Here is a 12,216-nt window from a genome sequence, read left to right on the forward strand (position 1 = left end):
GGGAGTAGATGAAGATGAGCTTATATAGACCGGGATCAGGGAACAGACATGGCTTGGAGCCCAGTGTAATCCTGAGGTGGGATAACGCTCTTCTTGCAGCCTCAGGAGAGCAGGCTCTACCTACTGCCATTTTAGAGAAGCAGAGAGGAGAGCTTCAGCGTTTTTGCTAGCTGATGGCCAGAGGGGATCCTCAGCTCCTAGGGAGCACCCACCATTCCCACCATGTGGGAGTCACCTCCATGGCTGCTTGCTTCCTCCCAGCCATTAAGGTGGGAGGAGTCCAGGGAGATGGGATCTACCATCTTATGTAACATGAAAATGCAGTCACATACTCATAACTGCGTCCATCCCACCACCTCTGCCTTCTTTTGTCTGTTTGAAGCAAGTCATGGGTCCTTCCCACACTCAAGGGGAGGGGATTATACAAGGACTTAAGCCTCAGGAGTCAGGGGATCAAGGAGCTACGCTAAGAGTCTGTCCACCACACAAGGCACCAGGCATTGTGGGGGTAGGGAGATCAACAGCCCTGCCTTTGCCTCGCAGTGCCCAGACACCCTTGACCCCTGGGACACATGTGTCCTGAATCCTCTCCGAGAACCATTTGCCAGAAAGGAGTGCAGCATCCTGCTCAGCGAGGTGTTTGAGATCTGTCATCCCGTGGTGAGTGGACCCCAGCCCCAGTTCTCCCGAGCCCCTCCCCACCTTCCTGTGGTTCCTTCTGCTCTCAGAACCTCCTACCCCCATGCCTCAGGAGAGGCACTGCAGGTCTAGAAAGGAGACCCACCTCTGCCAGTCCCTTGCCTCCAGCTTGCTCCGATGAGCTTGTCCTATTTCCCCAGGTGACCCAGGACAGACAGCCAGAAAAACAGCTTCCATGCCTTTTTCAAACCTATCTCGAGCTGGCTCTTCCTCCCGGTGAGGAAGTTTCTCTGCACAGTGGACACAAACCCTCACGTGCCCTGGCTGTGTCAGCCTGTTGCCTCTTCTGCCCTCCGTGGAGACGGAACATGGCACCCGCCCCCCACCCCAGGGCCTCGAAGGCTGCCGTCGGCCTGGCTTTGCCTCTCTCTGGCCCTGGCTGGGTGTCCATAGCCCATGTCTGTTTCTCAGCCTCACTGTTAGCTTCTGGATCCAAGAGCATAGGCCTGTGGAAGGCGGGGGCTTAATTCTCAAAAGTGGGGTCTGCCTGGGCCGTGGAGTTTTTCCCTCTGGGCTGCCTCCCTGTGTGCCCTCAGCCCACTGGGGAGCTCACCCCAGCCTGCAGTCCCTTCGTGTGGACACAGAGCCCTGCTGCTGGAGGTATTAGCTGAGAAGCCAAAGGGCTAACCTTTGGGAGCTGTCCTCTGACCTCTGACTTCTGACCTCCTCCAGGTCGACGTCACTTGGTTTTACTCAAACTGCCTGACAGACACCTGTGGGTGCAGCCAGGGTGGTGACTGTGAGTGTCTCTGTGCCAGCGTGTCTGCCTATGCCCACCAGTGCTGCCAGCACGGGGTAGCTGTGGACTGGCGGACCCCACGCCTCTGCCGTGAGTATCCAGAGTGATCACCCTGTGTAGGGGTGGGGGCCCCTCTGTGGGCAGGCCCAGAGGCCGCCATCACTCTGGCTGGGGTTCTGGAGTACTTGGTACCAGCTAGGCACCAACTAGTGTGCCAGTCTCTTTCACCAAATTCATAAAATCCCTATCAAGTAGGAGTTCATTCCTGTTTCACAGCTGAGAAACAGGTTAGACAGTGAGAGAGATGCAGTGTCACACTCAAGGTCACACGGGTTAGTGGTGGGGCCAGGGCTTGTCTTCAGGTGGTCTGGCTGCAAATCTGTGCTCTTAACCACTTTATCAGGGGAGTCAGGAGCCCTGAGTTTCAGACCCACACCAGCCATTTGCAAGCAGTGTGGCCTCCAGCAAGTCACGCAACCTCTCTGGGGGTCAACTTTCTCATCTGAAAAGTAGGATGAGAAAACCTGCCCCACCAGGTTTGTTGTGAGGATCAAATGGGACTTAAAAAGCCTTTGTCAGCTAAGATGGGCTGTGTGCTCCATCCAGTAAAGGTATTTCAAGTATGTGTTCATACACATACACAGATACACACACACAGAGTTGGTAGTATACATGTGCATCATCAAACAGATACCAGAGTAAATATTTTTAAAAAATGAAATAAAATATATAGAACATTACATTATTCACGCACCAATTATTTTTTTATTATTTGTTCCCGCACGCCAGTGGTCTTCCTGGCACCAGCACGCCTCACTTTGGGGAGCAGTGGTTATCCCACAGGCTCTGGGACCAGACTCTCTGCATTCAGGCCCAAGCCCCACCCCAGCAGGGTGACCTGGGGCCCGACCTACACACTCGGACTCCTGCTTGAGGGCTAAGAGCCCTCCCTTGCAGGGCATTGCGAGAATTTAGGGAGCTGACACATGTGAGGCACGGGGCACCGCTCTCTGTGCTATCGCTGAGGTTGCTGTCATTTCTCACGGGGACACGGGTGCTGGCTTGTCCTGAGCCCTGAGAGCTCCAGGAAGGATGATGCTGGGAAAAAGATGGAGAAGAATCTGCCTCTGGCCTCCCTTTTCTCTGACTGGTTTCCTCTGAGACCCTTCCACTGCAGAGGCTCTGTGGCCGTGTTCGGTGGCCCTCCCTCTATTTCTCAGTAAAAATCCTTCATGAAGGAGAAGGGAGTCCAGATTTACCCAGGATCCTCTGTGTGCCTGGCCCTGGGCCTTCTGTGCATTAGCTCATTGATATTCGGGGCTAGGGACACCTCACCCAGGACACCAGATTTAAGGAGGCACCAAAAACTCAGTAATGGAGATAAATCACATTTTAAGGAAATATTTTTTAAAAATCAAACTCAATGTAAAAATATCTGTGGCTTTGATGAACAAAATAGCAAAGTTTTAAGTAATGACAGGGTCGATGGTATTTATTTTCCCTTCTGCCTCAGTATCTCATGTGGCTTGGCTAGGCGCTATCATTGATCCTGTCTTTGTTTTAAATTTTTGATATTTAGTTCATCATGGATATTTTACATTAATTTAAAAAATTTTAAAACAGTGCATTAAAAAATTATGTGTCTTAATTACGGAGGTGTCTGATGCCCCCTTCCCTTTTAGACGCAAGGTGAGCAACCGTTTTGCTCTAGTCCAGAACTCACAAATCTGTGGGGCAGCTACCCCTGGTGGTCCCATATTATAGAGCAGGGTGCTAAATTTCAGGGAGGTTGAGTAGCTTGTCCCAGTATGCACAGCTGAAGAGTGAGAGAGATGGAATTTTAACTCAGGTCTGACTCTTCTGGGCTACCTCCCACTGACCAGAGACTCCAACATCCAAATTTCTAGTTCAGACTTCTGAGTCAACAAATGAAGGAAAGGGTGTCCTTTCCTATAGCCACACTGTGGGTCAATCTCATGGCTAGTGCTCTTTCTAGAGGTCAGTGCCAAATGCAAAGCAATAGTGTTGATCATGGCATTGGGGGTAAGGGGTGGATTTGGTGGCTCTCTTTAGACCATGCCTATGAGTGAGGGAGGGTCCCTCTGCCTTCACCCCAGGTCTATCCAACTGGCCCCTCATGGCCTTGTTTCTGGCTTTAGGTGCCCCTGCAAGGTCCCCCAGTTTGCTGCAGTAGACTACAGAATCCAAGGCTGAGACGTCTGGACAACAGGCTGTGGTGCTGATCTGGGCCACTAGAGGGTGCGCTGAGCACACATTTGGAGGAGCTTGTTGTAGCCTGCCAGACACTACACTGGGGGGCCTGAAAAAGCCTTGGCTCCTGGAAGCCCCTGATTCCCTTCCACGGAAGGTTCTTGAAATACCAACTTCTGTCTTGTGCTCGCATTCCTCCAGGTCCTGCCAAAACACTTGTGATTGGAGTTCCCACTCCTTGATTTTGACCTTGCCCTTTGGGGGCCTCACAAGATGCCCCATTCTGTCCAACACTCATTCACTCATTCACCCATTCACCCATTCACCCATTCGCTCATTCGATGCTTGCTGAGTGCCTCCTCTAGGCCAGCCTTTGAGCTCTGCACCGGGCACACAAGGAATTGTGGTATTTCTTATACCTTAAGATATCTGAGTCCTATGACCATGCCTGGATCTTGAAGTTTGGGAGGCAGGCCAGATCTAGGACAGCTGGGATGTTAGGGGCCGTGACTCTACCCATCTGTTCCAGGCTTCTCAAGAAGTCTTGTTCTCTCTTTCAGCCTATGACTGTGACTTCTTTAACAAAGGTAAGCCCATCTGCCGCAAGTGGAGCCTGGGGGCGCTGAGTACTACCAGCCCCGCCCTGCTGCCCTGACAGCATCCGCTGACCCTGGAAGAGCTGTGACAAGGTGCAAGGAGGGACCGCACCGAGTGGAGAGAACCAGACAGTGTAGAGGCTGGGCTGCCCCAGAACTCTATCTCTAGAAGCTTCTGCCATCCCTTTCTCGAGGCCAGGCCAGGCCACCTTCCTGGGAGTTTTTCCTCACCCAGGGCAGCTTCATCAGGGAGTTAAAAACCCCATTCTCACCAGTATGCCACGCTAGGGCCATCACAGACTTGCTCATCAGGCTCATGGGAATATTGTCTTGGGTTTCCTGAAGGTTCGAGAGGCGAAGTCAACTGCAAACTGCTCTTTCTGAGGATGGCTGGGGAAAAACCTACAGCTTGGTTCAGCCTGTCATATTCATCTTCCAATTTAGCCAAGGTCACAGGGTGCCAGGAAATGCTCAAACTTCTGCAGTAGCTAGGGTGAAAACACCAGTTGCCACGAAAGACCCAAAGGAGGCTAATGTCCAGTGTGAGAGTTCATTACTCAGTTTAGTCACCAAGGTGACAAGCAATAGGGTGGAAAGTCAGATCCTGGCAGAGTTAGATGCTTTGCAGGTTCTTGGTACCATTCACCTTTGACTTCTGAGCCCTGCTCCCTCCCCTTCTGGGTACCACGCCAGGAACAGGCCTATATGAGCCTAGTCCCAAACTGTGTCCTCAGTTACATGCATTATCAGATTTGGGGTTGAGACATGTCCCACCAGCAGAGCATAGCAGGTGAAATGGAGAGGGACAGAATAGAGGCCAGAAGATCAGTGAGGGGGTCTGTGAGATAAGAGCTGGGCCAGTGTGAAGAATGATAATTCAGGGACTACAGGCCCTCTAAAATGTTAGCCCCCCAGGGACTCCTGAGGGCCAAGGGCTCCCTCCTGGCTATGAGGAAGCTTTCCTTATAAGAATGAGTAATGAATAAGAATGAATCTGTAACAGAATTGCAGTCCCTGGGACAGGCAAGGTCTGTCTGACATCAGGCAAGACATTTCAGCGAGACAGCTCCGAGAAGAGTTTTCTCCCTTCTGTGGCATTTTGGGTGGCAGTAACTGGCAAAGGACAAGCTGTTTCTAGCATCGTCCTCCTACTCATCCTCCTACCCATCCATTCCTTGCTCTGCTCTTCTACCAACATGTTCTCCGCTCCAGGCCCTTTGCTGGGTGCTGTGGAATCAGTGGTCAAAGAGACCTGTCCCAGTGGTGTGCTGGAGCTGGAGCTGGAGCTGGAGCTGGAGCTGACTGACATGGGCCCTAGAAAGCCATGGGGTGTGCCTACTCTCAGACATCCGGTCGGTGGTTTGAAACTGACCCCTGCCATGAGCCGTGGAAATCAGCAGTCACTGCAAAGTGGGATTTTGTTTGCTTGTTTGTTTGAGAGTTTACTGTTGTGCGTTTCCTAGCACAGTGCTGCCCGTTTCCCATGTGGTCCAGGAGACACACACGCATCCACCCCCAAGGTCCCCCCTCGTAAGAGCCGTGATCAGGGCAGGCTGTGCTCCAGGGGCTGGGGGAGTGCTGAGGAGGAGGGATGACGTTTGTGTGTGGCGGGAGAGGGTGCAGGGAGAGCTTCTCCAAGGAGGTGACATTTGAGCTGGGCCCCAAAGGTTGAGTAGGCGTTTGCCAGGCACAAACCACGGAGGACGCCTCTGAGTGGGCGGGCAGCATGAGGACAGGCATGAGGTAGAGCACAGCATGGCTCTTCCAAGGAAGCACTAGAGAAGTTCAAGGTGGCGGGCCAAGGGTGTGGGGAGTTGGTGGGGTGTGGGGTGTGAAGGGTCCCTGAATTCAAGCTGGGCCCTTGGAGTCCATCCTGAGGGTAATGGGGAGCCATTAATCTTAGCAGGGAGTGTGTCTAGAAAGGGGATTCGGGCACCTGTGGGGAGGAAGCCCTGGAGTCTGGGGTGGGGTGCCTCTGACACCAGAGGCAGGGAGGTTGGTTTTAAGGCAACTGTCTAGAAACCCCCTGGCCCTCTCTAACCTATACCAGCAACGGTAGGAACCCAAGAGCCACAAAAAGACACATTTGAGATAAGTAGGTAAACACTGATGTTGAGACTGAGACCCACTGACATTCATCCCTCAGGCGCTGAGTGAACAGAGACCATCTCTGATGTTGAGTCTCAGAGGTAACCCTGACTAGAGCGGTGGCTGCATGACAGGCCAGTGGAGGGACACCTGCAGGCATAGGGCTGGGGCAGAAGTCTCCCGTGGGTGGCCCTGTTCCCAGGTCTTCCCAGTGAAATTATTCAGGCGGTGTGCAGAGGGTCACTTCCCATTAGGGACTGACTGCCTAGAGCTCATGCCCTTTCCTTCTCGGGGACCTGAGCTCCCTGGGGCCCAGGGTAAGGGAAGTGACTGGAAGTAGCTCTCTCGTACCCTCTCTTTTCCCCACCTCTGGCAGGATGAGAGGTGGGCAGAGGCCCAGGGAGGCAGGCCTCACGACTGGACCCCTTCTCTCCAGCACTAGGTAAGGGTCCGTACCAACTGGCCAGCTTGGCCACTGGCAGTGTCTTAGTGACCAGCAAGGCAATGGGCGGTGCCGTGGTCCTCGTGAGCGCGGAGGATGTGGCTCCAGGAGACATTGTGAACTTCCTGCTGACGGCTGCACTATACAAGGCCAAGGCACATGGTAAGGCCTACCTCCAGCCCCACTGCAGCCCTTGGTAGAGGGAGGGGAGGGTGCTGAGACCCTAAGCAGTCTGCAGTGTCTGGAGAAATGTGGGGCTCCAACAGGTACCCCTTTCCCAGCCGAGACAGACCTCTGGGTCAGCCTGTTAGTCTGTTCAAATGGCCACCTTCCATTTTCTCCCTGGAAAAAGCAGGGAGGCCAAGGTCCGAATGTACCTCTAGACCTTGCTTTATGCCATTGCTGTGTTCTGGTCAGGCTTGAGGGCAACAGCTGCTCCTTCCTCTCCTTCCCCTCCTTCCTACTCTTAATCCTCCTCCCCCTCTCCTCCTCTGTCCCCACCGTCTTCCATCTCTTCCTGCTTCTCCTTCTCTTTGGCCTCCTCCCCTCCCCTCCATTTTGGAGACTGGATAGACTGTAAGTCCAGAGGGGCACTGGCTGATGGACTGACTCCTGGGGGCCTTGTTTCTGTAAACGGAGGAGCAGCTCTCAACAGGCTCAGGTCATTATCCTAAATTCTGGGACACATCTAGAACCAGCCATGGCCTCTTGGGTCACAGACGGTCCGCAGACCTGACTGGCTTTGCTTTAGTGGGCACTGTCCTCCCTTCAGAGTTCAGTAGTGCTGAACGGGTGGCAGGAACCTTGCCTGGCACAGAGGGAACCCTGGATGGTATTTTTGCTGGGCCCTGGGCCCGCCAAGGCCTCTCAGTTCAGCCAGTGCTGGGAAGTCTTCCCTGTGCATTTGTGTGTGTCCCAGTGTGTGTGACCAATGTGATCAGCACTTCTACCCCTGCACCTGCTGGCCCCATCTAGTCAGTGTCTCCCCAACCACAGGGATGCGGCCCATCCCAGCATCCACTGGAACTGTGACCCGAGACACTTCTCACAGGGTTCATTCCTGTCTCAGAATTTCAGTTCTCAGATTCTGAGGGTCTGCAGCTTACCTGGTTATGATGACCTCGCCCCTCCCCCTCATCCCTCCTTCCCTGCCTTTACCCCTCCCTCCTGTTCATTGAGCCCTATTCCCAGGCCAGGCACAGACCTGGGCACTGGGGCATCAGGGATGGAAGAGACACTTCCCTGCCCACCAGAAATCCATAGTCCCATCCAGGAGACAGACACAATATGAGCATGATATGGTCGTGCCTGCTCCTGGGTCCCATCCCTGTGGCCGACTGTGTGGAGGTGAAGATCGTGGGATCTGGCCTTAGCCTGCCTGGTCTCCTAATCCTGCCTCCCTCTTCCACTGGCACTTTGACTTTGAGTCTCACTTCCCTCATCTGTAAAATGGGAATAACAAGAGCATCCCCTGCTGACCTGTTACGGATTTTACTTGTTTATGATGTGTATCTTCCTTCCACTTAAATGTAAGCTCCATCAGGGCAGGGATTTGGGTCCTTTTGTTTCCGATTGTGCCTACAACAGCACCTGGCACATAGTAGGGCCTCGGAAAACATGAGCTGCAGAAGGAATGAATTTGCCTCCTATTAGGTTCTCTTGGAATTTAATAACCCAGCAGGCAGAGGCCTTGCTTAGCATCGTGCCTGGCACATAGTAAGTCCTTGACAGATACTACTTAGTGTTTTTCCACCAATAATGAATCTTTCCTCCGGTTGCTTCCTGTCTCCTCATAGCTGTTCAGGGGGGTGTGACAGGGCTACATGGGCAGGGAGGGAAGACACATCGAGCCCCATAGTAGGCCTTTCACCTGTGCCATGTTTTTTTGCCCCTCACCACGGCCCAGGCACGTTAAGTCATTCACTTACATCATAGCCAGTTGTGGCAGACTGGGACTCCTGGACCCCTCCTTATGTGGATTAGGGGGTTATCCAAGCAGCAACAAGCTCTACTTTCTAGAACTGGGCCTTTGTGGACACAGGAGAGAGGACAACAGAGACCAGTCGTGGGGCTGAGGGCAAGCCCTTCTCCTCTCAGGGTCAGTTTTCCCATCTGTGGGTTGGACTCCACATTCCCTCCGTCTGCCAGCTCGGACCCTGTGGGATTCTGTGTGGAGCAGGACCACGCTGGGGTCACTGACACCTGTCAGATCAGCACCCGCCAGCCTGTCCAGAGTGTCCAGTTGAACATGACTCTTCTAGGGTGGCCGTGTCTGTTGGTCTGCTCACTGCTGTCTCCCCAGCATTATCAGAGCATCCTCCAAATGTTTACAGAGTAAGGAAAGGAGGGAGAGAAAAAAGGGAGGGAGGGAGGGAGAGAAGGAGGAAGGAGAGAAAGGAGGTGGGAGGAAGACACCTCCCAAGGTTTGGCAGCTGGCAGCTTCTCTAACCTTCCACTTCCCTCAGGCAGGGGTGGTGTGTGCAGAGGGCCGGCCCGCAGGCAGAAGTGGGCAGGCAGGCGTGGAGGAGCAGGGCCCAGCTACTCCACAGGCAGGTGGCTGTCTTGAGTCACTGAGTGCAGATGCACGCCAGGCTCCGCCCCTCCTCTGGGCCCCTCCCTGCGCTCACCTCACGCACCTGGCTCTTTACAGACCCGGATGTGGTGTCCCTGGAGGCAGCAGACAGACCCAACTTCTTCCTCCATGTCCCAGCCAACGGGTCTCTGGAGCTGGCCAAGTGGCAGGGCAGCGCTGCCTTCCACCGCCGTGCCTCCTTCTCACTGCACCGGGGGACGTGGCAGGCCGGCCTCGTGGCCCTGGAGTCACTGGCAGAGCCTGGCTCCTTCCTTTATGGGTCGGGCCCCTCGCTGGTCCTGCGGCTGTACGAGCACACAGAGGTGTTCCGCCGCGGCACGCTCTTCCGCCTTCTGGGTAGGTGTGTCCACCCCACCAGCGCCTCAGCCCCTCCTCACACTGCCCTTCCTGCCCTCTCCCACCGTACCCTCCCAGCTGCCCCCAAGAGGCAGAATTCCCACTCTCCTGGCAAGGGGACGCCACACTTGGGTGCTGCCCCTAAGATGGGAGGTGGCCTGACCTCCATGTTGGTGGCCTGGGGAGCCGTGGGCTGTGGGGCCTGGGGCCCAGCCAGCTTCCTGGGTCCTGCCTACACCCATAGGCCAATTACATGGTCTAAAAATAGGGCAGCCTTTGTGGACACGAGGTAAGAAGGGTTCCTGGCTGCAGCTTGCAGAGCCCACTGGCTCAGGTTTCTTGCTGATGGGGACACATGCCTGCCCTGCGAGCTCAAAGGCCTCCCCCCGGGGCACCAGGCTGAGGGACCAGCAGCCTCCCTCTGTCCCCCGTGGGAGGCCCAGGACCCTGGGCAGTGATAGTGCAGCTCCACACCCTTTCCAGCTAAGGCCAGGGGCTTCCAGGGCTCTGCCATCCCCCTGGCAGGTGGGTCTGCCCCCAAGGGCTTGCTCTCTGCTTATACCCTGGAGGAAGTGAGCACAATTTCTCTACCACTGCAGGCAGGCCTCTCTGTCCTGCGTGGGCACATGCATGTTTGTGCCTGTGCGGGCGCCTTGAGCTGCATGAATGGGTCCATTATATACGTTCACAAACATATCTCCAACCAGCACCCCCATTGATCATGGGCCTTGCTCTGGGCCTGGTTCATAGTTTGTGCTCCCCAAATGTAAGTTCTCAGTTCTGGCCTCCAGGATCCTAGAAAAGCAGGTTTTTTCAGAGCCCACCTATGTCTCCCCAGTCAGGCCATGGTTTCAGAGACAGGTTGCACGTGTTAAGATGGTCTGGGGTCTCGTCTGCCTCCATATCCCCCATTGCCTGCTTTCTCTGAGGAGTCCTCATCTGTCAAGGCACTGGCCACAGGACTTTTTTTTTTTGAGGAAATCCTCCTGGGAGAGTAATTTTCCTGGCATCTTCTGTGCCTCAGTTTCCTTAGCTATAAAATGGGGATAATAATAGTGCTACATCATAGGATTACTGTGAGCATTAATAAGGAAAAACTTATGAGATGTTGAATGTCGTGTTTGGTGCTGTTCAAGAGTTGGCTATTGTTTTTGTTGTCATTATTGTTATTCTTAGCCACCAAGTGTGCAGAGCAAGCCTGGCCATCAAGGTCCCAGAGGAGCAGGGTGACAGGACAACCTTATGCAGGGGATCAGGGGTCCCAACCTTCTCTTTGGCTAACCCTCAAAGCCCAGCTGCACCTGCCTGCTCTGTACTTCCCTGCCACAGGGTTCTGAGCCCCTACTCCAAGTTCCCACAGCCCCATCCCAAGGATCCTCCAGGCACCGACCCCTGCTCACAGGAATAGTTTTCCCTTAGGTTGGTTTTTATTTTATTTTGTATTTTATTTTACTTTTCTTTGCTTTTCCTACATGTGTCCATTTGTCTCTTCCATGGAGCAGGGTGGGGATAGGTGGAGCTAGGATTACCTCTTTGTCTGTCTCCTGACCCTGAGCTGGTACCCAGTCTCGCTCAGTGCTGGGACTCTGGTGCGGCTCACCTTTCCAGATGCCAAGCCCTCAGGGGCTGCTTACCCCCTCTGTGAGTGGCGCTATGATGCTTGTGCCAGCCCCTGCTTCCAAACCTGCCGGGACCCACAGGCAGCTGGCTGCCGGGACGTGCCGAGGTGAGGGAGCACAGGGTCCAGGTGTGTATGTCAGTGTATTTGATTATGTGCATGTGCAAATGGGTGTGTAGTCTGTGTAGTCTGTGGGCAGAGGCATGAGCATGTCCTGAGATATATGTGTGTGCTCACAGGTACTCGTGATTGCATTGTGTGTGTGTGTGTGTACTAGAGTGCAGCGGACTTACATGGGCATGTGTGAGTATTGATTTGTGTGATGTGCATACAGCTGGGCTGTGTGTGTATTCGTGTGGGTATACTGGTGTCCGTGGGCCGCACACAGCTGTGCGTATGTACACGTGTGTGAGCTGTATGCACCTGGGTGTTGGTGCAGCTGTGTGTGCACGAAGGTTTTGATAGTCTGTATGGATGTGTGGGTGTCTGTGTGAATGTTTTCGAGTCTTGCGGGTGGGACAGTGTGCCTAATTGCAAACACGTGGGAGCGTGTGTGTGTGTGTGTGTGTGTGTATGCGCGCGCACAGGTGTGTGCATAAGCAGACCTTGTTCATGTTTCTCTCTTGGTCTGAGGAGTATGAGTGTGCAAAAGTGTGCAACGTGCATGTTCAGGTGTATGTACTTCTGTACACGTGTCTCTGGGCGTTCATGTGACGTGTGTCATAAGGAGGGATGAAGCTCTGCTCGTTCCATGTGAAAGATGATTGTCCCCCATGTCTCCAGCTACTAATTGGCTCCCTGCTCTGTCCTCAGGGTGGAAGGCTGTGTGCCTGCCTGTTCCACTCCCAAGGTCCTGGATGAAGTCACACAGAGATGTGTCTACTTGGAGGACTG

General features: G+C 54.0%; 1 protein-coding gene across 1 annotated transcript in view; it reads left to right on the top strand.

The window, feature by feature from the left end:
- The window catches only part of OTOG (otogelin), a 78,205-nt gene that overhangs the window by 41,588 nt on the left and 24,401 nt on the right, over nt 1-12,216 (top strand). Inside the window, 7 exon segments of the mRNA XM_044260253.1 lie at nt 544-660; nt 1,372-1,528; nt 4,210-4,236; nt 6,770-6,937; nt 9,426-9,704; nt 11,313-11,430; nt 12,136-12,215. Of these exon segments, the coding sequence (XP_044116188.1) occupies nt 544-660; nt 1,372-1,528; nt 4,210-4,236; nt 6,770-6,937; nt 9,426-9,704; nt 11,313-11,430; nt 12,136-12,215 (946 nt within the window).

This window comes from Neovison vison, chromosome 7, assembly GCF_020171115.1.
Source record: "Neovison vison isolate M4711 chromosome 7, ASM_NN_V1, whole genome shotgun sequence".
Taxonomy (NCBI): Eukaryota; Metazoa; Chordata; class Mammalia; order Carnivora; family Mustelidae; genus Neogale; species Neogale vison.